At 32.1% G+C, this 26,625-nt stretch overlaps 1 protein-coding gene across 4 annotated transcripts; it reads right to left on the bottom strand.

Moving 5' to 3' along the window:
• Positions 1-2,474: 2,474 nt before the first annotated feature.
• LOC7487837 (zinc finger CCCH domain-containing protein 41) lies at positions 2,475-25,861 on the bottom strand. Of its 4 annotated transcripts, none has more exons than XM_024588787.2 (6): positions 25,536-25,808; positions 21,852-22,712; positions 19,602-20,846; positions 18,850-19,194; positions 18,153-18,736; positions 2,475-3,052 (listed from the first exon to the last, which is right to left on the bottom strand). In XM_024588787.2, the coding sequence occupies exons 2-5, from the start codon at positions 22,599-22,601 to the stop codon at positions 18,182-18,184; spliced, it is 2,895 nt and encodes a 964-aa protein (XP_024444555.1). In that variant the 5' UTR covers positions 22,602-22,712; positions 25,536-25,808; the 3' UTR covers positions 2,475-3,052; positions 18,153-18,181. The 4 variants fall into 4 exon arrangements, with proteins under 4 accessions (XP_024444555.1, XP_024444556.1, XP_024444554.1 ...); XM_024588788.2 differs by lacking the exon at positions 2,475-3,052 and adding an exon at positions 10,924-12,605; XM_024588786.2 differs by lacking the exon at positions 2,475-3,052 and adding an exon at positions 14,465-15,068.
• Between the last annotated feature and the right edge of the window lie 764 nt (positions 25,862-26,625).

Below are 26,625 nucleotides of genomic sequence, written 5' to 3' on the forward strand. Positions count from 1 at the left end.
AACATTTTAATATATTGATATCAAAAATAATTTTTAAAAAATAAAAAAATTTTATTTTAATATATTTCTAAGCGAAAAACACTTTAAACCACCATCGTTATTACAATCCCAAACAGGTCATAGATTGGGTTTATAATTAGTCGGGTTAAATTTAAATGACTCTTCGAGTTAACTCGAAATTTAGTGAGATACATTCTTGTCTTTTATATTTTATTTTAATAAATTAAAAATATATGAAATTAATTTATAAATATTTATTCTATATTTATATAGGATGTTTCGTAAATTTTCAATATGTAATAGCTATATATATTTTATTTTAACCTGAAAAGTTTCTTAACTTTTCTTTGTGAAATATTTATATATATAGTCTATTTTTATATATAATATTTTTAAATTTTTTATATGAGATATTAAAATTTTAATTTAGTGTCAAAGTAATCCAGGTTAACTCTTATAATTTGGAACCCAATCCTTTAGTTATTCAATTTTATTTTTTTTTTTGTCTTAGCTTACTTTTTCTCTAATTTTTTTTTACACTTATTTTCTTTTCTTCTCATCCCCATCTATTATTCAACTTTTTTTCTATATTTCTTAATATTTATCACATAACTTATTTATAATTTATAATAAATATTTTTACTTTAATTTTTCTAACTGCATTGAAATAAGAATTAAATTATTTTTTATTACATTTTATAATTTACAATTAATGTGTGTATTGTGTATCATAAGAACTCTTAAAAACAATTACAACAAGATTCAAATGAATTTTCTTATAAATATAAATATAAATTAAAATAAAATTTGTATCATTAACAAAACCTAAAAAAAAGTGTTTCAGTGTATTTTTTTGTATTTTGGTTATCAATTTCTTTTTTTTTTTAATTTCATCATTTTATATTGCACTGATTAATTATTAGGCTTGATAATTTATTTGGTGCAATTTTATTTGGGGTTTTGTGGTTAAAAAAAAGAAGTTTTGGCATTGATTTGGTTTTAGATTTTGTAAAGCAAAATTTGACTTGATTGTCCATAAAGCATTAAAAATGAGAGGACTGAAATTGAAAGTGAAGAGGCTGAAAGTAAAAGAAGAGGCTGAAAGTAAAAGAGAGGTGAAATGAAAACCTTTTATTTAAGAAGAAATTTTTTTTCTTTCTTTTTGGTCCGTTATCTCTTCTTTTTTTTCATTTGGCCATCGAGTTTTTTTTTTCTTGAATTTTATCTTTTAACATTGCGTTGATTGGTGATTTGGTTTGTATTTCTTACTTTCGAGGAATCTCAACCTAAAACAATATCTTGATATTGGGCTGGTTTTGGATTTTGCAAAAAAAATAATTTAGTTTTGTTGTTTGTGAACAATTAAAAATAAGAGGATCAAAACTCTTAGTGAAATGGCATACCTTTAAAAAAAAAAAAACAATTGGTTTCAAGGCCTTTAAGGTTTAAAATCTTTTCCAAGTTCATTTTTTTTTAATCTTCTTACTTTAAGAAATTATATGTTTTAATTTAATATTTTATTTTATTCATGTTTCGGTTCCAAGGTTTGAGACATGAGAGAAAAGGTCACTCGATTATAGCGAAGGAGAGACAAAGTTATTGCTTAGCCACATTCCAAAAACAAAGGTCGATGTTGGTGTCAATAAGTTTCATTCGACAAGGAGAGTCCCATTGAGGTCTTTTTAAACCTTTGTATTGCTTTTTAAAAAAAAAGATCAAGCTTGAGAGATAAAAAGTTCCCAGTTTGATTTCATGTTTTTGAATTTTTTTTTTTTTTTGGTTATTAGGTAACTTGATTTACTTGATTTATTTTGAAAGTTCATAGGGGGCATTTTTAGAGGAAAATGAGTTGAAAATAGAATTTTAGATAAAATTAACACCCATTAATTTTCTAGCCACCTCTGTGGTGGTTGGATTTGAGGAGATAGTTAAAAAACAAAGTACTTGAACCAAGTCAGGTCCATAACTTGAACGCAAACATTGGGTTTCAGGTTAGATATAGATATTGTTTTACCCTACCCGAAACCCTACCAAACCCGACTTGAAAATCAAGAATGCCTTTAAAGTATGACAAAATTACATGATGTGAATCCTGTTGATATAAAGATCTAGAAACCCACAGCCAAGTAAGACATTTCCTAAGAAAGCTAAGATCAAGTTTAAAATTAAACTTGACACAATAATAACATATACTAAGGAACCAAGACTATAAGTAATTGAACCCTCTCCCAATGCCTATAAAGAGACATGAACGAGAAGTATAGAGGATGGCATGGAGCATGGTCAATATTTTGATAAGCCAGAGTAATTTAATGAAGAATAAAAAAAGTACGAGCAAAACCTCACATACAATAATAATTGCTTAAATCAAAGTCTATTAAAAAAAATTAAATACAATTTAAATAACCATATTTATAGATAAAAAGTCTTGAACAATTCTGGAAAAAAAAACAATAAAAGAGTTCTTAATAAAATTAAAAACAATTATAAATCAATTAGAAAATCAATTTAGTTCTAGTACAACATCTTCTGGACCTTATTATATGGCTTTCCTAATGTTCAATTTCCCTAAAATTCTAAGCTAATATATAAAAAGACCTCTAAAAATATCTGGTAAAATTACAGCTCAATCTAATGGTCTGATCAAATATTATGCTTGTTAGAGTAAAATTGTACATTAAAAAAAAATAAACTCAAAATTACCTCTAATACTGAAACTAGTTAACCCATCATTGCAAAATAATTTGACTCCAATGTTGTAGATGAATTTGACCCCTCTGACATATAGATTAGATTGACCTGTGTTGTAAATTGATCAAACCCCTCTTACACATTGATTAAATTGACTAAGATCTAACCATCACTTATTGAAGTTATAGCTTTCTTGAAATTCATATTGGCCTGAATAAGCCTACTAAATACATCTTTGAGGTTTTTTACCATTTATCTTGTAAATGGCCAAACTAGAACTTCTAATCGATCATGTGGTGTAATTTGGATTATATCATCTCATCTCATCTCTCCTCAAAAGAATTTAACTTCAAATCATCACCTACATCAAACAAAAAAAACAAAAAAAAAAACATTAAAAGTAGCAGTAACACCATACTCACCTAGTAAATTTACTTTATAGGCATTATCATTGATTGTTTCAAGGATTTTGAATGGTCTCCATCTCTTCTTGGCATCAATTTAAATCTTTTTTGTTCAAGAAATCTATTTTTTTACTTATGCACTCAAACTCAATCACCTAGTTCAAAAATAACCATATTTCACCCTTTATTAGCTTTGAATACATATTGCTCATTTTTTTTTTTTGTATTTTCCACCTCACATTCTAATGGGAAGCCTTTACTACCTAAGTTTTTTTATTGACATCAAGATTAACCCTTTCATTAATAGGTAAAGGAAACAAATCCAAAGAAGTCAAAGGATTAAGTTATAAACATTTTCAAAAGGTGAATAAATAATAATCGAATGCACCCTCCTAGTATATGCAAATTCAATAAATAGCAAGCAATCTTCTCAATTCTTCAAATTATTTTGAATGATAGTTCTTAATAATATAGTTAAAAGTGGACTAGAGTGCTGAAATCTTTAACAAATCTACTAGCCAAACCATGAAAACTTCTCACCTTTGAGATTGACTAAGATGTAGGTCATTCTTGGATAGCCCTAACCTTTTCTCCATCCATCTCAATAACTATTGCACTAACAACATATCCAATAAATACAATATTTTCCATGCAAAGTCACACTTTTTCATATTAGCATAAAAACATTCTTTTCGTAAAACAATCAATGTATTCTGTAAATATTCAACATGCTCCTCTAAATTCTTACTACAAATCACAACAAACTTACCTATAAAGTTTTGCAAAACATGGTTAATTAATCTCATAAAAGTACTAGGTGTATTAATAAGTCTAAAAGGAATAACTAATCATGTATACAAACCATATTTAGTTTTATTCATCTTTCTTTTTCATTCTTATTTGATGATATTCATTTTTCAAATCAATCTTAGAAAACATTTAAGACTTATGCAATTCATCTAACATCTCATCAAGTCTAGGGATTGAGTGTCTACACTTTACCATAATATTGTTGATAGTCCGATAATCACTCATTCTCCAAGTCCTATCCTTTTTCAATACCAATAACATTATAATTGCACATGGACTCATGATTGCTCTTATATACCCTTTTGTTATCAATTATTTTGCATGCCTTTAAAGTTTATTTATCTCATCGAGATTACTTCTATAGGTTGACCGATTAGGTAGAGATGTTTCAAGTACAAGATCAATTTGATGCTCATTTCCCTTAATAGGTGGCAACCCACTAAGAATCTCATCAGGAAAGATGTCCTTAAAATCTTGTAATAAAAAAACATAAACATTAAAAAGACAATGACCAAAGTCATTAGTATTAAAATATGCCTCCAAATACACATGTAAAATCGTAGGCATGTTAGAAAAATAAGCTTTCTTAATCTCACTTCTCTTTGCATAAAAATTAACATGTTTCTTTATTTTTTCTACACTCTCTTCTTTTCTCACCCTTTATTTCTTCTTTATTTTCTCAGTTGAATCTTGCTAATTCTTATTTTGGCCAAATCTCTAGCTCTTTAAGTGTGCTTGGCTGAAAAGTGACCAACACTTTCCTCAATTCCTTCCAAAGTCCATACCTAAACCTCTAAATTTGATGTTGCTTGGTAGGAATAAGAGTAGAAGCAAAGATAGAGAGATCCTAAAATCATCTCTCATATTCCAACATTATTATATTACCTTACTTGAGGGCCAGAAACTCTTGTTCCTTATTCCTTCTATGCTATATGGAGTAATATCAAATGTCAAACTCTATATGGAAATCCATCCAAGACAACACTTCCCCTGGTTTTCTTGCCCTCACAATTTCCCACCATGTATGAGCACTATCAAAAAGTAACTAGGCCACATAATTCACCCGTATATCCTTTGGCACTGGAATCTAGGTGAGTACTTCCTCCACTTTCCTAAGAATACCCAACCACTTTTGCATCCTCCTCGCTCAATATTGGGACATACCTTATCTTACTCATATTCTTTACCCAATACACTAGGGTAAGGGAGCTAACTTCACCTGCCACTTTTACTACTCATGTCAACCCTAACACAACAACTCTCACAATCTGCTCCAAGTAAAAAAAATCCTAGTGGAATATAGGTGCTCTTGGTAGCACCATCGATGAGGGTATACTAAACTACCCCATCCGATCAGATGCCTTAGACTGTTATATCCCTAAGGCTAATGATGTAGAGACATCTCTAGGCATAATGACTCTCTTTGTACTGATTGCACTAGTACATCTGGTGAGTGAGTAAATATCTCTTAGAGGATCTCCCATTTGATCCCCTACACTAACACTAGATTGTATCATCCTGAAACAAACATTGATTCCTTATCAACTCAAACAATTAGATTGTACCATCCTGAAAATTTTTAATCGGTTGTCGTGATATTCGAGTGTGACATCTGCCATGTTAAATCATGTTTGTTCTCTTTATAATATTCATTGATCGTTTGAATAAGATTTGAAACTCTTTTCAAATCTCATTCCACCTTAACCAAGAATTTCTCAGTAATACTATTTGAGAACAAATAAAATATTTTTTCTAATTCATATAGGGTGATGAATACTCTCTTAATCACTCAAGTACATTCATATAGTTCTGTTATACTCGATATTTATCCTTTCATTACCTTGATTAAGATAACATGTAACATGATCAAAGTATAGCATTCTCTATATAAGATAACTTAGTGATCTCAAGTTTAAGGATCACTTACACAACCGTCATGTGACCCTTTCCATAGACATAGGTGATCTCTCCATATAAAATTCTCATGCGGGTCAGTTCAATGTACATGTCTTATGACAAACACCTACATATTAGGTTTAGGTATCCCTTATCCCTCAGCTTATGTGAATTTTCTTTCATAAAGGAAATAACATAATATGTACTAGTCTTTACAACTCTAATGAATGTCTACTACTTAATAGAGTATCGACTAGGAATAATTTAGGAACAATGCTTTGATGCAATAGGAATTTCATAATTATAACAACTTTATAATTTCTTTTATAAAATATTTTTTTTCCATGGACTTTATCTTTACTCTAGATTCATTAATCTAATATTATATGAATATTAAAGATAAATTAAGCATTTATTAATAATAAATATGTATTTACATGAATATAATAATACTACGTGTAACCAACCGATTGACGATATGACATATTAAACTAACAATCTCTCACTTGTATTAAAGTCAATCGCTCATATATCTAATACCATATTGCTTCATGTAACATTAATGTCTCTGCATGGATAGTGGCTTAGTAAGAGGATCTTTTAAATGCTCTTCGATGGGTACTTATTTTACCTTTACATCTTTCATTTCATTGATTTAACAAATCAAATGGAATTTCTTTAGTACTTATTTGGATTATTGATAAGACATTGATTTTTTTGCTTATGCAATGGCTCCATTGTTATCACAATAGTGGATAACTAGATCAACAATGCTAGGAACCAACATGGTTCATTAATGAACTTCTTGATCCAAACAACCTCTTTATTTCCTCAAACATGGAGGTATAATCTTATTCAATTGTAGAATCAGTTGTACTCTTTTATTTGAAACTCTTCCAACTCAAAGCATTACCATTTAGATTTAAACATTTATTGACTAGTATTCACTATTTTTCCAACATTTCATTGAAAAAATATTAATTCAACTAATTTTAAACTTCTAGTTTATATTCTCCATTGATTGGTCTTATAGCCAAGTATAGGATACTATTTTCATCATATCTCTCTCAATTTATGTCTTAGAACACATGTCTTTGAAGGAGGCGTTCCGTGCTAAATAGATAAGAATTCAACCTTAAATTCATCACGCTAAGCTATTTTAGCATCTAATCTATATGCATGGATTGAGACAATCTAAGCAACCTTCTAGATCTATCTCTATATATCAATATATTCAATATGTATGTTGCTTCTCCTTCTTTTTTTTACAAAGAAATTCTTAGACAATGAAAACTTTACCGATTAAAGTAAAGATGTCATTTCTTAAAAATAAAATGTCATCTACATGTAATATTAGGAAAACGACACCACTCTCACTAACCTTTTGTAAACACAAGGGTTATCCATATTTTTTTTATGAATGATTAAATCAAATCTGTTGATTATACCATCAAAATTAGATATTCATACTCTTTAAAACTTACATTGTACATTTATACATTACCTTTCATGTTAGTCTTTCTTTTAAAGACCCGTTTAGATCCGTTGGGTTTTATCCTTTCAGGTGGATCAACCAAGTCCCAAACTTGGTTCGTATATGAAGTTCATAGTTTCAAGTCATTTCTTGGAATAAATATCATATATTACTTCCAAGTAATTGGTAAGCTCATCAATTATAAGCAACATATCATTCACAACTTTTATGAGAAGTCCTTATCTCATTAATATATGACATGTCCTACCAAATTTATAGAGATTTTGTGTTTCTTAAGGTTCAAGCTAAACATCCAATGTTTTAGTCTTGAGAATATATTTCATATGGATGTAGTGTTCTAAGAGATGTAGAGAATCTCAAATTTTTTTTTTTAGATAATCCTTGAAATATTTGGTCAAATATTAACCACTTCGATCCAATCGAAGTTTCTTAATATTTATTCCAATCTGTATTTCAATTTTATTGCAGTTTATATTGAACCTCGACATATTAAATTCAAGTATATACAAACCATTCATATAATTATCGAATCCATAAAAATATCATTATTATAAAAGAACAACATTTATCCTCAATAATAAATTTAAATCCATTTAATACTAAATAAAATATAAACAATGTCTCAAAATAATGGAGCAAAATAACAATTATAAAGTTCGAGTATTAACTCATTAGGCAAAACAAAATAACTAGTTCATACAGCTAATGCAGCAACCATTGCTTCATTACTGAGTTGTAGGTCCACTTTGCTTTTAACTAATCTTCTACTTATTTTTAGTTCCTACATGCAATTGCAAATGTAAAAACCACATTCGGTATCCAATACCCAAGAACTACAATGAAAATTAGTAAGATAGTTTTCAATTATAAACATACCTGAATTATAAGCTTCATTGAGCTTTTCTACCTTCACGGTTGCAAGGTATTCCTTACAATTCCTCCTCCAATGTCCTTCCTTATCATAATAGTGACAAATGCCCTTGTCTTTCTTGATGCCTCCAGTTAGTTTATTTGCTTTAGAGATAGCACACTTATTTTTCTTATCCTTCTTTTTAGACATTCTAGAAGACTGAACTAGAAAAACTGGGCCTTTTTTCCTTCTTAAGGGCCCCGTGTTAGGAGGAGCACACACGGTAGGAGCACAAAGTATGTGTTCTTTTTGTTACCTTTTTTTTATCTAAAAGGAGATTTATGTAAATACATGGTATATAAATAAGGTAAAAATGCAAATATATGTTCAAAATTAAAAATAAGTTGGTCATGTTGACAGGGACTATTAAATGTAAATTAGTCATTGGCAGGGACTATTATATAAGAATAAGTTGGCAACAATGGCGAGGGCTATTATATGAAAATAAGTTGGTCACAATGACGAGGGCTATTACATGAAAATAAAGTGGTCGCGATGGTGAAGACGAAGGAAATCTAAAGCTAGGGTTTAAAAAGGGAGAATAAGGAAACTTGAATTTTTAGGAAACTTGAATTTTTCTTGCACCCATTCCTTGAATCTTTATCCAAGTTGAAGAACATGTTTAAAATGATTAATTATTATAATTTTGTGTTTTGATGAAGAAATTAAATTGCTATGATTATGTGAATTTGGGGATTCATGGTGTTAATTATTGAAATGATGCAATTTATGATTAAACTATATTAGAAAGCATGAATTATTAATGGGTAAGTGTTTAATTTAGAAATGAAAGAAACAACCTTTTCCCACCTTTTTGTTATTGGTCTCGGCAAAAGGAGAAGATTTGGGAGATTGAAGAATTTAATACAATTGTTTAGGAATTGTGGGAATTAATATACTTATAAATATTAATAAATGGAATTGTAAAGGATTTTATAAAAAAAGAAAAAAGAGAAAATTTCACCCTTTTTACTTTAAGGGATTTCGGCCATGACATATAAAAAGGAGAAAAAAAAAAGAATTTCAACTTCGATTTTGTTAATGTAAAAGAGTGATTTTAGACAAATCGGATGGATTGTTGGAATTAGGAATTTAATTTTGAGGAAGGGTTAAAAAGGAGAATTTATTCTTCTTAATTTAAAATGAAATAAGATTTTTTTCATTTGGTTATGAATAATAAATGACATGTTGATTTTTGTGTTGGTGCAGAAGAGGTCACAAGACCTAACCAAAAGGGACCATTTCACGCCCACAAACACCAGGTAGGTGTTAAACACCTATAATAAATTAATCGTTTGATTTAGTATTTTATAAAAAATTTCCTTTGATTGTAATTTTAGTGTAGAGATTGCAAAATAAAAATAATGGAAAATAATGTTCTGTTAAATGGGTGCATTGAAAGATTATTTTCTGGTTAATGGAAATAATACCCTGTTAAATAAATGTGCGTGTTGAAAGATTATTTGCTCGTTAATAGAAATAATGTCATGTTAAATGGACGCGTTGAAAGATTATTTTCTAGTTAATGAAAATGATGCCCTGTTAAATAAATGAGCGTGTTGAAAGATTATTTCCTTGTTGATAGAAATAATGCCCTGTTAAATAAATGTGCACGTTGAAAGATTATTTCCTCGTTAATGAAAATAATGCCCTTTTAAATGGGCGCGTTGAAAGATTATTTTCTAATTAATGAAAATGATACCCTGTTAAATAAATGAGCGTGTTGAAAGATTATTTTCTTGTTAATGGAAATAATACCCTGTTAAATGGGCGCGTTGAAAGATTAGTTCTTGGTTAATGGAAATAATGCCTTATTAAATAAATGGACGTGCCAAAAGTTATTTCATGGTTAATAGAAATAATACCTTGTTAAATAAATGGACGTGCCGAAAGATTATTTCCTGGTTAATAGAAATAATGTCCTGTTGAAATGGACACATTGGTTGAACTATTTTCTTTCTTTTCTTACATGAAATTCAGAAATAATGTATTAATAATTGGACGACTTGAGAAAGTTATGTCCTGGTTAATGAAGAAGATATCTAGTTAAGGATTGACAAAAATGAAATTTAATTTAAATTAATGTATTGACGATAAGTGCTTCGTTTAATGAGCTAGTGCTTATATTATCGTATATGCTTCAAATAGTTCTTATTTTAATTGTATATTATTAATAAGTGTAAATTTTCTAGTTTTATCAAATATTCACATGTTATATAAATATGTTGTTAGGTACCTCGCACCCTTTTATCAGGTATGTAATTAAGGACAACACCCTTACTTTAATGAGTACTATAGTTTTGTTATATTTATATTTGAATGTGTTTGTGTCCTAAGAAATTAATGTTTATTGTGAATAAATTAGTTTTAAATTTTGTATATGAAATCATACAATGTTAATTATATATATAAAAAAAAATCTACAGGGGACATGAAAATTGATGTTTTTAGTAGAGTTGTGATACTTAATTATATTGGGATGAGTTTGTGCTTATTATTTACATATTTTAATTTTTGAATCGATAACTTGGTATTGAAAATATAAAGCAGACTGCCGAAATTTTTAATAAATATTTACTTGAAAAGGGACTAATCAACTCTTTTAAATAACTATTTATTTAGGCCTTGACATGTTCCCTTATGAAATGATGTTTTACCTCAATATATTTAGAAACCGTTTGGGAACGCGGTGCAAACCGCGTTCCCAAAAAATTCAATTTTTTTTTTTTACTAAAATTTAATATGTTTTGTATGTTTTGGATCGTTTTGATGTACTGATGTCAAAAATAATTTTTAAAAAATAAAAAAAATCATTGACATGCATTTCAGCACGAAAAATTATTTGAAAAACAACTACAACCACACTGCCAAACATACTCCAAGAGTGATGCACGGGATTTTTTGAAATATTAATGGCACTAGTATTATCACATTTAATTGGAATGTTGCTTACCTTTATTCCGAAGACTAGTAGATGTTTAATCTAAAGAACTTGTGCACATAGGGCTATTGAGTGTTGTTGTTTTTTACTCCAAGAAACTAGTGATTGTCCTAGAAATTTACATGCTCCAGATGTGCTTTTCCTACTTATTGAACTTCTAGGAAAGTCTGAGCCTATATATCCTATCAATTCAAAACTAGCAGATTTTGGATACCATAGACAAAGTTTAGTAGTACCATTTAAGTACTTGAAAATCCTTTTAACAACAACTATATGACTTTCCTTGGGATTAGATTGAAAACATGCACGCACGCACTGTACATTACATTAGGCTTGCTTATTGTTAAATACAACAAACACCTAATCATACCTTTATATAATTTTACATCAACAACCTTACCTTTTTCATCTTGATTTGGCTTTATGAAACTTGACATAAGTGTGTGTTGGCATCTTAAGTTCTCAAGGCCATATCATTTCAATAGATTCAGAGTATACTTTGTTTGATGAATAAATATGCCATCTTTAGTTTGTTTTATGGTCAGACCAAGAAAATAGTTTAGTTCTCCTATAAAGCTCATTCCAAACTCCTTTGACATACTGTTAGCAAAGTTTCTAGTTTCTACACAAAATTTCATTTGAGGCACCAAAAATTATGTCATCAACATAGATTTGTACGAGTATGAAATCTTGATCATACCAGGCTTTAGAAATTATGAAAAGAGTAGTGCAAGTTCCTCTTTTGGAAAACCACTTAGCCTTTCATACCAAGCTCTAGGAGCCTATTTTAAACCATTCACGGCTCTAGATAACTTGTAAACATGGTTTTTAAAATCAAATTTTCCAAAGCCGGGTTGTTCACCAAACACTTCTTCATTTAGAAAACCATTCAAAAATATTGATTTAACATCCACTTGAAATAACTTCATGTTTTTTTATGTTGCAAAAGCACATAACATTCTAATTGATTCTAACCTAGCTACTAGTGCAATAGAATCATCAAAATTTATTCCCTCCTCTTATCGTTAACTTTGAGCTACTAATATAACTTCATGTCTAATTATGATACCATTTTCATCATATTTGTTTTGAAAAATCCATTCAATGCCTATAACAAATTTATTTTCAAGTCTAGGTACAAGAGTCCAAACCTTTTTTTATTCAAATTGCAATAGTTCTTCTTGCATGGCTTCTATCCAGTTTTCATCAATAAGAGCTTTTTCAACTTTTTGGGCTCTGGTTGAGAAAGAAGGGCCATATTATTTACTTCATTCCTAATCACAACTTTTGTTTGAGTCCTTTGTTCAAAATCACTAATAATTTGTTGCTTAGGATGATTCTTGGAGAAGTTCCATTCCTTTGGAAGTTTAAAACTGGTGGGGCTGCTTTCTAGTTTGGTGAAGTTTGTAGTTTCAGCTTCTTTATTGGTTTCCAGTGGTTCATCTTCAAGTAAATTACCTAAATCATTATCCATTTTTTTATGGATAAAATATGAGATTCGTCAAAGATTACATGTATTGACTCTTCTACAACTAATCCTCTTATTGTATATCCTTTATGCCTTACTTATAGAAGAATATCTTGTATTCCTTCATCTGACTTGGATTCAAATTTGCTTAAGTTATCCTTATCATTGTTTAGCATAGAGCATTTGCAGCAAAAGACATGAAAACATGCTACATTAGATTTTTTATCTTTCTAGAGCTCATGTGGAGTTTTCTTGATATACCTATTATAGACTCTGTTCAGGACATAAGAGGTTGTATTTACAGCTTTTACCAAAAAATAAGAGAGTTCTGACCATTTATTGTAAACTCCTATTTTTCCTTTCCACAACTTCATTCTACTGGGGGGTTTTAGGGGCTGTAAAAGAGTGATGTATGCCTTGTTAATCATCGAAAGATGCATATTCATTATTTTCAAACTCTCCTCCATTATCTGATCTGATGCTCACAATAGACATGTTTTTCATTTTGAATTTTATTTGAAAATATGATAAATGCCTCACATGTATAGTTTTTATGTGCCAAGAATAAAGTCCATGAAAACCTTAAATAATCATCTACTACTACTAAAGCATACATTTTTCCTCTTAAACTAGCAGTGTGTGTGGGTCCAAACAGGTCATGATGCAGCAATTTTAAAGGTCTAAATGTGGACACTACATTCTTAATTTTGAAAGATACTTTAGTTTGTTTTCCATGTATACAAGCATCATATATTTTATTGTTAACAAAAGACAATTCTGGAATACCTTTAACTAGATTTAGTTTACTTATTTTCAATATAACATTCATGCTTGAATGTCTTAACCTCTTGTGCCATAGAAAAGCATTATTGCAAAATGCAGACAAACATGTTTCAGAAAATGAATCAACATCATCAAGATCAATTACGTATACATTTTCATGTCTGTAACCAATAAATTAGACATTGTTATCTTTTATACACTAAATAACATGGTATGAAGATTTAAAAATTACTTTGTACCCTTTGTCACATAACTTACTAATGCTTAGCAGATTATATTTTAGACCTTGGATTAATAGTATATGTTTCAATTGAAGATGATTTTCCTTTGCTAATTTTACTTATATCAATTACTTTTCCTTTGTTGATGTCACCGAAGGTTACTGAAACAGATTTTGTTTCAAGTGAGATAAACTTGTTTTTATCCCCGGTTATATGTCTGGAACAACCACTATCTAGGTACTAGGTATTTGTCTTCTTTTCATGCTTTACGCAATAGTGCAATTTCACAAATTTACTTACTTGATATTGATACCCAAATTCTTTTAGGTCCAGCTTGGTTAGGCATAAACATAACAGTAGGTATACTTCCTTTTACCACCCATGTAACTTTGACCAGTCGAATCAAACTTTTATGATATGTATGGTTTTGAATAGGACAATTAGCATGTAATGTCCTCGTTGGTTGTAAAAATGGCAGGTAACTTTTTGTATGTCTATGCTCATACTTGTAATGAAAATAGGTTTAGTTTGAGATTGCTTATATGGGTCATACCCCGGACAACTTTTGTCAAGGCTTTGTTTTTGACATCCAAGTGGTTTTTCAAAATTGTTTCTTCCCTCAATGAATTTGAAAAAGATCCTTTATTTTGGATTGTAAATCAATGTTCTCCTTTTGAAGTTTTTCAAATTCATTTTCAGAAACAACATATTTAGATATTTGTTTTAAATCCAATGTCAACTTCTCCTTTTCATTATGTAATACTGAAAGTTTCTCTCTTAAACTATCATTTTCAACTAGGATGGAATAATTTTCAATTATTAAATCACTATTTTTCTCAACAAAATTTTCATTTTTCTTTTTCCAGAGTTTTAGTTCCTAATCCATAGAAGTAATCTATTTATTACGCATGATATATTTCTTAAATTTCTTTTGTAAATCAGCATATACCTCATCCTCTTCTTCATAGTCATCCTTGGCCATAAAAAAATTGTTTCCATATTCTCCAAAAATCTCTTCCTATTTGTCTAACTCATTTGACATCATTTCATGTTTTATCCATCACGACTTTCTTTCTTGCCTTCTTGAAAAAAAATTTTGAATTTGATGTTTGTCCTTTTCTAGCACTTGCTCACTTAGAATCATAATGTCCTGGTTTATTGCAATTCAAAAAAAATATAGAATCTTGATTAAAATCATTACCAAGTGTTTTCTTACCAGACTTCTTTTTTTATATAAATTTTTTAAATTGTTTCATTAGCAAAGCCATGTCTTCATCTTCACTGCTAATTTCACTCTCAGAATTTAATTTATGACTGCTCTTGAGTGCAACTCCTTTATTCTTCCTTGTTGTTTCTTCATCATCACCTTGAAGTGTCATTTCATGGGCGGTTAAGGACCCAGGTAATTTGTCAATCCTTAGCTTCAACAATGGCAGTCAGCTTTGGCTCCTATGATTTTGGCAGACATATAAGTGCCTTTCTCACTAGTTTAATGTTAGAAAAGTTTTTTCCTAATTACTTTAATGAATTTGTGATGTGTAAAGCATGTCATCATGTCTACAATGCTTTCATGTTCTTGCATTTTAAAAGTTTCAAATTGATGCACAAGTCTATCTATCTTTGATTCTTTTACCTATAGGGATCCTTCATGTGTTATTTCCAATTTATCCCAAATTTGTTTAGCAGTTTCACATGAATAATTCTATTATACTCATTGACACTTAAAGCATTATAGAATAAACTAATAGCTTTAGCATTCAATTGTACTCTTTTGAGATCCTTATCATCTCAATCATCTTCAGCTTTAATCACAGTTTTACTTTCCACTATCTTGATGTGAACATATGGACCATGTGCAACCACTTTCCACGGCTTATAATCAATTTATTAAATGAATATTAAATTGAATGAATATTCTCATCCAAGCCTTACACTAGTTGTAGTTCATTCCATAAAAAAAAAAAAAAAGGTGGTTTGTTTGTGAATTGTCCTTTCAAAAGTCAAGTGCCTACAGATGTCATGGATCAAATTCAAGATCGTTAAATCAAAAAATAAGAGCACCAAGACTTTGACTAAGAAAGCAACCAAGAAGGGGGGTGAATTGATTGACAGTAAAAATTATTTCAAATTCTCGATTCACAATAATCCTAATTTAACAGATTTACTTCAATGTGATATTGGAAGGATTAATTTCTTAACTTCAGAAATCAATAACAAGAGCAATATATGCATCAATTAATAAGAAAAGCAAGAGTAGAAAATGCACACATGAATTTTATACTAGTTCCCCACAAAACCGCAGGTAGTCCAGTCCTTAGGGATGGCCCTAAGATTTTTATTGCTTGCTTGATTTCTATTTGTAATCTTAAAAACTTTTTTCCTTGTAATCATGTAAGATCAACTTCTTTTATGCCCAATTCTTTTTAAAACAACTATTCAACAGCCCTCTTTCTATGTCTCGATTTTTTTTTTCTTGTTCGGTGCATTTTACAAGCACCCGGTGTGCATTATATACACACTAGTTTCTAGTTGTTTCTTATCCTCCATGATTCTTGCCTTGATGACCTCAAGTCCTTCAATTTAGCTAGCAAATCAAACCTTCAGAATTTCTGGATAGGCTGCTTGTTTTTCTCATCACTAGTGTTAACCCGAGACCTTCCTTTTAAGTTGGTTTTGATTTTTATACGTCAACATGTATAATCTTTTTCTTCGTGCAATATTTCCTTTCTATATATGAAACTGATCATATCCTCTTCTTTCCTTTTTCTCCTTATTATGTTATTATGTTCTTTGCTCTAGTTTTCAAACCTGTATCTGTCTAGTTTGGTAGTATGCCTTCATTGGCCTGGGTTGATTTTCTTTGACTGGGCTTTAGACTGTAAGGGTTCTACTTTTGGACTCGAGTTGAGAATGAGCCTTTCTTGGGCTTTGCAGGAGTTTTTCACTGAAGGCCCAATTGTTCTTCATTAGATAATGTCACTAGCACATCATATAGATTTATTGGCAAAACTCTTATGGTTTGTGATCATCAAAATCACTGAAACTACACTCCATCCCTAGACGACGAGTATAGCTTAATTCCTTTTGATTTAGTGCTTGTTAGCTTTTCTTTTCTTTTTCCCTTCTTTTCTCTATCCTCCTCAATTTTCACGTTTGACCTTCAAATTTTTCACAACAACCCTTCAATTTGTTTTTTTTTCAAATTTGATCCGTGTTCTTTTAATTATGATTCTTTATTTTAATTAATTTACATGATTGATTTTTTTTTCAATTTCATCCTCCTTTGATTTTTCTTATTTGTCTGATCTGATTTGGTCCCCATTTTTTTATTGCAATTTATTTTTTTTAGATGATTTTTAAAATTTATTTTATTTACAATTTCATCCTCCATTTTTTTATATGAGATTTTATCCTTATTCTTTTGATTGTTATTTTTTAATTTGATAATTGTTTTTCAATTTCATCTTTCAACATTAAATTAGTTAGATATTGAGCTTCTTGATTGAGTCTGGGTATAGAATTTCACATATTGTGAATTTTAAAGACTAATCTAGGTTTAGAAGATTTGCTCAGATTTAACTTGTTTTTTTTTTCTTATTTTTAAGTTCATGTCTTTTCATTTTCATCCTTTAGCATTTGATTTAATTGGAGATTTGACTTCATTAATTGAATGTTGGTAGCTCATTTTTTTGGTTAATTATTGACAATTTTTATTATTATTATTATTTGTTTATTGTCATTGCCTCTTTTATATCATATTATGAAATTAACCAAGCTTATTGGATTCAATCAAGTCAATGACTCAGATCTCAGATTTTTCTTGCTTATGTAAAAACATTACCATCACTTGAGCATCTATTTTTTATGTTAGAATTTTTTTTGTCTAACTCGCCCGTAGCACAAACCACCAATCTAGATTTACTCAAGTCACTTTTTTTAGTCCTGAATCACGGGTTTCATAAATTAACCATGGTTAATCCATGTCAATTCAATATATCATCGTTTTAATTTTTAGTTTAAAAAATATCATTCATCTCATTGTCTCAATATTCCTAAAATATTTCGTTCAATATGCAACAGATTTTTGACTTCCTGATGTATTTATATTTTTTTTAAGATTAAAAAAAATAACTCACGGCATAACACTAGTCAAGAATCAAGTAATTATCTAAATAGAATCCAAGCCATCCTGAATTACAGAAACAATCATATAAAATTCCCTAGATCAACAGATCCCGTAATTCCAATTGAATGGTCATGTGATTAACCATTTAATTAATTCCAACATAATTTTTAATTTTAATCCCTTAGCCCCTAAACAATCTAAGCCTAAAGACATCCTAATTTTCCAGTTGACCATTAGTCAACCACTATCCAAAGAGCCATAAAAAATCACAAAATTCCTTTTTTCTTAATTCTTTTTTTTTTTTTTACACACGCCATGCATGAAATAACATTATTGAAAAATCGAATGTCGGACATAACTAATGAGGGACTACTGAAAATTAGGATTCAAAAGGTTTAACATTTTACCTCACTGTACAAGTCTGTCAATCAACCCATCACCAGACAATGCCTTCGGGGGTCTCTTTCTCTGACATTGCAGTTTGACTAGGGTCCTTTTTTGTTGACTCTTTCTCATGAGATATTGATGTTGGACTAGGCTCACATTTCGGTGACTCTGCCTCACCTAATATTGAGGCTGAATGGCACTGGAGAGCTTCATGCAACTCTATGGGGCCAGTACCATTATTTATCTCTGAATTTTCTGGTCCTCCATTTCCTGATGCAGAAGCTTCCTGGGAATCCAAACAAGCTAGTTTTTCAACAGACTGATCAGTATCTACAAGACAATTGGGAGCAAATGAATTTTGTCCACTTCCCGGCTCATTGCTAGAAGTGCTAGATGTCAGCCACGCAAACTTCAAATTCTTGCCTTGCCAACATTTACCATTTAGGAAAGCCCTCTCAGCTGATCGGCGAGTTGTGAAAGTCACACAAGCTGAACAATTTTTCAGTGTCTCAGATCCAACACCATCATAATCACTAGGCTCATCTTCTAGTTCCACAGCAGAAAGATCGCCATATGATGAGAAATATTCCTTTAAAGTAGCAACCTGCAAGAAAAAAAGACATCAGTTTACCTGTTATCACTCAGAATAGCAGGGTAAATGGAACCTTAACAATTTTATCATCACATGAATGAGATAACAAACACGGGGGGATTTACATTTGCCAAACCAGCTGGTAAAGGTGAAATAATTTTGAATGCTGTAGGTCGGTTGTCCAACTTGTATTTATTCATCAGAAAAGGAGGCCCAACAGGTGCTAAAGGATGAATTGATGGCTTTGAGCCTGCAGAATCCTGCAGAGCCATCATTACACATGTTTTGCTACTAGATGACACAACATTCTCCACTGTTTTGTTCTTATCCACCATTTCAGCATGTGGGGACGCAGAACCTGGATCAGCAGACCTCGGAGTAGCAGCTTTGACAATATCAGATGCTGGTATTCCAGTTTTGTGTCTCTTTGAAGCAGGCTCTGCTGTTACCTCACCCTTGACTCCTGTAGCCTGCAGAGACCAAAATTTGAGAACAAGAGACCGAAGCATGCCGGCAATTTGAAATGTTATATTGTTTTGTGTGCGTGCGCGCACCGAAAAGAAATCTACATTATCATGTTTCTGCCTAGTTGTGAAGAAGGCATGCCTTTTCTACATCATTCTTTCTCTTCCATTCCACCTGCTATTGTTCCATAAATAATAACTGACACAAAACAAGGACAGGCTCACAGGCTCAAGATTAATATCCAGGTATATGATCTAAGATTAATATCCAGATTAATAAGTGAGATTTGGGACCGTTATACAATTTTGGCTCCAAAAGTAATAGCCTAATTATTACGCATCTCACATCAAAATAACAGACCTAAACTCATACTTGGTAAATAATATTCAGAAGTAAAGACACTAGGCATTACTTGTTTCTCAAGCTTGTCCAACTGACGCCGAAAGTCATTCCGCTTCTGATCCAGCAGCTCCTGCTTCTTGCGCAGCTCCTCCTTCAATTGTTCTAAACTCTCTAGCTTCTGCATAGGAGGTGGAACCTTTGGAACATTTGTCGTGATGACCTTAGAGTGATCGATGGCAGGGACAGGAGCAACAGAGGGAGGAACAGCAGTAGCCTTTGAAACAGACAACTGAAGATTATCTTTTCCACTGTTACCAATAGGCAGATGGGGTGGAAATGAAGTAGAAGTCACACCCCGGGGTGTGACAGATACACTATTGCTACTGCCAGCGCCACCATCAGGAATGCTATCACGATTAGCCCACCACAGCCTGATAAAACGGTTGCCCATTACAGCATCAGGTGCCCTTAGAGCAGCTTCTGCCTCTTCCCTTTTTGAGAATTGAACAAATGCTCGCTCAGTGTTCAATGGAATATAAATGTCAATAACCTCTCCAAATTTTTGAAAATGAGAAAGTAGAGCCTCTCTTTTGTTGCTTTTCTGTGGAATGCCATTGACAAATAGTGTACGCAGTGCCTTTTGAGATGGTTTTGGTGTGTGGCGCATGGTGTTGCTTTGTGTCTTGGCAGGTGAATCTATGGTTTTTGCGCTAGAATCCTCAAAATTAATTTGTTTTCCTTGACGGGAAGTACCACGAACATTGGCTAATGCACCCTGATTTTCCTTGGACTCACTCTCCATATTATTTAACATACTTACAGTCAAATCGGTTTTCTCTTTCACATGTAATCTATTGTTCGAAGCCCTGACTTTACCCCAAACAGAAGAATTCAAACTCTCTGAATGCACAGCAATCCCAGTGCTTCTAATTGGGCATTCATTATCAGCACCACCACGTAAACTGACATGATTGTGATCAAAAGAATCAATACTTATCATGGATTCAATTTCATCAATTTTAGGTGAATGTGGTGCTATGAGTGCACTTGAAGTTTCAGGAACACTGTCATTCCACAGGGGTTGATCTGGATCATACAAGTCTCCTCCACTCACACTAGCAGAACCAGTATGTGCACCATTGAAGCCCAATCCAGCATTGACTATTCCAGGCTTGTTACATTTGCTATGCATTCCTTTGCTATTTATCAATGTGGCTGAAGGGGCACCAACAGTTGGTAGAGCCCCCGGTCTAGCAGTTGTTCCAACTAGTTGGGCACGTGGAAGTGAAACAGGGAGATTAAACTGTGAAAGGCTCTGCAAGAGGCGAAAATAAATTACTTGCGGTAAATTAAAGATATTCCCAATAATCATGACAGTAAAAACAAGGTTGCATCAAATAGCAGCAGTAATGCAATATCAAGTCCCATAAGGAATCCCAGCAAGCAATTCTACCAGGATAAGGTAAGCTTTTTTTCCCCAATATGTACTTATGTAAACCATCTTTAACCATCTTTAATCAGAATAGTTCGGTAATTAAAAAAAAAAAGAAACCACTGAAATATGAATCCTCCCCAGACCAGTTCACTGAAGATTTTGATCATCTAGCAAAGGTAATACAATTACTGGCTGGCCATGAAGTACATACAAATTAATGCCAACTCTATTGTTTCAGCTCATTTGAAGGCTACAACAAAATTGATTCATGTGCGCACAAGGACATTGGTGGCATAAAAAAGTAGCTCTGCACTCACATCCAAAGGCTTCTCTAAGTTAGACAGCTAAAAGTAACTAGAACCAAACAAAAATAATTGGTAGCTATCATGCTCGGAAATGAAAGATAAATTTGTCACAAGACAAGGCACAAGAGTGTCTCAACATGAACTTATAATCAGTCACGGATGGGCAAAACAAATTGTAACAAAAACACAACACAACACATTAATAAAGCAATCTGGATAAGGTATCCAGCAGAAATCATACATTCAGATTTTCCCGCAACCAATCATCCAATGCATCTTAGAAAGAAAATAGTCAAGGTAAAGAAAATAAATAGCACACAATCTCCTAAATGGTTTCATATATAATAATACATGAGAAGCCACATTAACCTCTGCAATCAGCATCTTGTAGATCTTGGAAATCAAGGTAAAAGATATAATTTCATTGATACTATATTTCAACAGTTGCGAACACATATGACGGTTACATAAAGAAAAAACACAAAATGATTGCAACATACAATCAGAACCTAGATGTAAAGTCAGATAAGCAATGGATATCCATGATATGTTATGTAATATGCATATTCAAAACACATACCTGAACATCTTCAACAACAATACGATTGACACCATGCTCCATTGGACACATGTCCCCTCTTAGACAAAATCCACGCTCCTCAAAGTCTCTACACCTTTGTTGAGGAATGCCCATGTTCAATGAAGAAGTTACTGCTGGTCTGAGAGTTGCTTGCAAACCAATGGGACGGAGTTTATCCAGGCCACCATTTGGTATTCCTGGAAATAAACCATATGCATTCCAGGATGCACTCTGCGCATTTGAAACATTTGCCAAACCCCTCCCAGTAAAGAGGCTCTGCCCCTGGTGAACCATTTGAGAAGCAATGTCAACTGGGCTGAACCTAGAATCATGTTGGCTCCAAGAAACAGGCTCCCTTCCTCTTCCCCTGCCAAGACCAGGATCTCCATAAAATGTTTGGTTTGACCTGATTCTTTGATTCCAATCCACAGGCATTCGAGGTAATGACACCAAGCCAGGTCGTATTCTTTCAAACTTTGTGGCAAAGCCTTTCTCAAGAGGAACAGAGTTATAGTCATTTTCCTGGTAAAATTGCCCATTTTCAAATGGTTTGTTACGCTTCCTGTATGGCCTTGTGAAAACTGGTTCCAGAGAATCTCTCTCCAAAGATTGAGAACGTATCTCCCGTCTACGATGCTTATGGTTGCGATCATCATCATCCTCATCACTGACTTCCTTCTCCTCAGGATCGCTAATGCAATCAGCAGGAGAAAGACCACCTGTCTTTAGTGTTGAAACTTTCAGCTCCATTTACAATACTTATGGAAAATAGCTTGTGGCATCAAAATTTCCAAACTCTCGCAAGATATGGTGATCAAAACAGTTTGATTGCTTAGATTTCTTCAACAATTAAATGACAACCTGGAATCAGGATGAGGCAAGCAACAACAAGAATAAAAAAGAAACATAGATGTGAGACATTGATTACAGAAAGAAACAAAGATTAGCAGTTGTGGTGAACAAATTCACATCATCATGTTTGCGTGAGGTAAGCAGTAGCTTGTATTCATAAGGTTCCTATCCAATAAAGTGTTGGACAGAAATCAATTAGTTAACAGTAATCTCTTTCAACAAGTCATATTGTGAGAGCGGGGGAAACTATGGTTCCTATAGTATGGGTTCCAGGGGTCACATTATTCTGCCAGTCCATAAGGCATCAGAAGCTGCTTCCAACACAAATTTCATAATTTCTGATTGATTTTTTCCGCTTAAGGTCTATGTAAGCTAGGGTTTCATTTCATATAGTGGTTAAGCACCTTTCAGTCACACTATGCCAAAGTCTCCTTTGTTGCAAGTCTTGAAAAATTATTGAGACCGTATCACCATGAAAAATTCCAGTGCGCAGCAACATATAAGAATTTGTTATGAGTCAAACCAATTACCTTTCAATCTAATCTATCACTCCTATTCTCCTTAATTAATTTATGAATCTCAAAGCTTCTAAGAGAAGTAAAATGCACTGGAAAAAACTCATTCACGCTCAAGTTGAAGCTTGCCTTTATGAAATTAGGTGCACTGCTAAACAATTTGATTCAACAAGGAAAAGTTTGCCTTATTTTTCCTTATCCGCAATACAAGAAGTATGATCACAAATGATAAGATAGAAATAATTCCATCAAGTTTGTGATTTCCCTCAATAAAAAGATAACATATATCTCTCATCAAAAAAATCCAGAAAGAAAATAGATATAAACTTTCTATCACATGAGCAAGTTAGAATACAATGCTTCTAATTATAAAAAACAATTGTGAAAACATATCTTCACAAAACTGAAGGTGATCGCCAAAGAACTCAAATAAAAAATAAGTCTTCCTTAAGAAGTGATCATCCAACCCTAAATGTCTGCCTTCAGCTTCAAATACAAAATTGAACTTAATGGGTGTGTCACAAACAGAGGCACACAGAGATTGAATAGAGGCATCAACAATTATTTTGGAATTATGTCTCATAAAGAAGGCAACAAAAGCTCATAAGTAAATAGTTTACAGCTTATTCAGAGTGTTAAAATTTCGATTATGCAACTCTTGATTTAATTGCATGTCTACACTAAGGTCAACAGCTAATGCAATTAAAGCCAGTAGTAGTATACAAGATTTGCTGCACATTTCCAGAATAGGCCAATTATTTTTCTCTACATGGAGCCTTTTACCACATTGTATCTAAGTCTAGTGCAAAGCAATTGGTACCTCAAGTTGCAGTAATGTGATGAAGGAAACTAAGCAAAATCAAAAGGCAGAATTAAAGCAGAAAGAAAGACATCATGGTTGGGTCCTTTGGGCCTCCTTTGATAAAAGGAAACGATAGAATAGGCATAAAGAAAAAAAGGCCAGTCTTCATAATGGATGTCTGTTCAAACATCAATATGCATGAATGATCTTTTGTCTACAACCAATATATTCCAATTCTAAACTAGTTAGGTCTACTCTCCACCCCAAAATAAAATTAATTGTATAACAAAGAAAGGCATCAATATCTTACGAATCCAAAAGGCCAAACTTGGGAAATGAAGAAGCAATGCAACTTCTGTTGCCAAAGAGCGCAGGAAATGGAGAAGTACAATTAACCAAATAACTTGGATTGGAACCATAAAAAAACACAAATCTGATGTCTAACAGCAGGAGTCCTTTCCATTTGATGGACATAATATTTACAAACAGGTTGCCTTTACAAAATCATCCAATGAAAAACTATTCAACCCATTAAAGCTTTCCTAGATTCTAGCACAGAAACGACTTTGCAAAAATCTCATGTTTCCATGAAACAAGATTGAAATACAACTCAGCCTAATTTTGTCCCACACACATTAAACAAATACTCCCTTTTTGTCAAGAATCCCTCTCATGCTCTCATTTCATATGATTTGAGCTTCTATTTGAACAACTGGTGTGTGTATTCAGACGTGTGTTCATATATAGATAGATAGATAGATAGATAGATAAAAGGGTTTTTCTAAAAGTGTCCTTAGGTTTTCTAAAAGTTCCCTATGGGCACACACTAAAACAAACAAATAGGGAATTTTAATTTCCACTAGATGGAAAATTCTAATCAACAGTGTATTTTTATTGCTGATTATTGCAGCTAGAACCCCCTTCATTGTTACAGTGGGCTCTTAGGCATGCGTTAGAAAAAACCTTTTATTGATAGTTTACAACATCTTCTATTGTGTTTGATAAGTAGAAGGTAGTTTTGAACACAAACAGGATCGTCAGAAACTACTTCTCGCAGATCAAACTACAGAACTACTGGGGGGGGGGGGGGGAAATCGGATTTAAAAACGCAAAAACTCTTCATGTACGAATACACACCGCATAAATTCACACCAGAAGCATAAAACCCGCACAGCACCATGAAAAACTACACAGTGGAGTCAAAAACCAGTCTCTAATAACTGAAGTAAATCAAGGTCATCGACTAAGACTAAGCCCTACTTACATACCCAATATTGCCACATTTATCCCAGCGAAAAAAAAAAGAGCGATGCCCTAATAAATAATGTTTAAAAGAGAAATAACATAATCAACAAAAAGAAAGAAGAAGCAAACGATTACAGTTAAAATTAAAGAAAACAAATAAATAGATATAGCATGGCAAACACAATAAGCTAACGACAATTGAAAAATAAATAAATACTCAATTCCAAACATGGAAAAATAAAATAAAAAGCGATGAAAATATTGTCTTACGGAATCTTATGGAAGAAACCGGGCGAAGAAAAGAAGAGCCGTTTCACATAATAGAAACCAGCCATTCCATCTTGTTGGGTGTTACGGGAAAAGAAGTCAAACGCGACGATGGAAGGGCATTTTCGGAAGATGAGGAAGTTGCAGAGCGAGGGGTAGGATCGCAATTAAGTGACAATCGAGAGCCGGATTGCTGAGAGCTTTGCGGCGTGCGTGGGATGGAAGGAGGGGGGGGGGTCTGGTTAGTTTGTGGGAGCGAGGTTTTTTTTTTTTTTTTGGGTTTGAAGCTGAGAGAGGGAGGGGGAGGGGAAATTGAACAAGATTTTTTGAGAGAGAAAGAGAGGGCGAGACCAGTATTGATATGTACCTAAATGGAATATAGCCAATGATGTGAGGACGGAAACGAGAACGCGTAATTGTGTTTCTCTCCCATTAGTTCCTTACAATTTCCCGATAATACTTAATCAATATATATATATATACACACACAAGATCTTTAAGTTAGAAGTGAGCTAATTGATAAATAAAGATCTTATTTGTACATATAGAGATACAATACTACACATTTATCCGCGATATGTCATGGATCCATATTTTTTTTATAAAAACTAATATTTAAAAAAAAAATAAGAAAACTCAACGACACAAGATATAGTTGTTAACTTTTAGAGTCATATATTTATGTTTCTATATATTTTTATAATAATAATAAAATAAAAATTTGACTAATAATGTACTTGGTTGAGAATAAACTTTAAACAGTTTTTGTACGAAGAACATATCAACAAACATGACATATTATGTGAAGAAATCAATCCGAAACTCTAAAAAGGAAGCAAAGTGAAAATTTAGAATAAATGTTCGTTTTAATGCTTAAATGTAAATCTTTATATTTTACTTGATAGCATAATTAAAATGAACTCGCATGCTTCACTTTACATGCATTATGAAATGCATTAAGGAATTGATAATAATTAGATAAAATCTAAGTTAGTTGGTTCTAAGAATTCACATAGGTTAAACTGTTAAATTTAAAATTTTGCATGAACAGGTCGATCGTTTTGAGTTATCAAATGAACTGGTCAACTGCTTA

Source organism: Populus trichocarpa, chromosome 17, assembly GCF_000002775.5.
Source record: "Populus trichocarpa isolate Nisqually-1 chromosome 17, P.trichocarpa_v4.1, whole genome shotgun sequence".
Classification (NCBI taxonomy): Eukaryota; Viridiplantae; Streptophyta; class Magnoliopsida; order Malpighiales; family Salicaceae; genus Populus; species Populus trichocarpa.

Excerpts from the sequence above, each read along its gene's own strand:
- LOC7487837 (XM_024588787.2), bottom strand. The coding sequence starts at position 22,601 with ATGGAGCTGAAAGTTTCAACACTAAAGACAGGTGGTCTTTCTCCTGCT. Across the intron at positions 20,847-21,851 it reads TTGTTGTTGAAGATGTTCAG|AGCCTTTCACAGTTTAATCT; the intron begins GTATGTGTTTTG and ends CGCCTCTTGCAG. Across the intron at positions 18,737-18,849 it reads TACCAGCTGGTTTGGCAAAT|GTTGCTACTTTAAAGGAATA; the intron begins GTAAATCCCCCC and ends TTTTTCTTGCAG.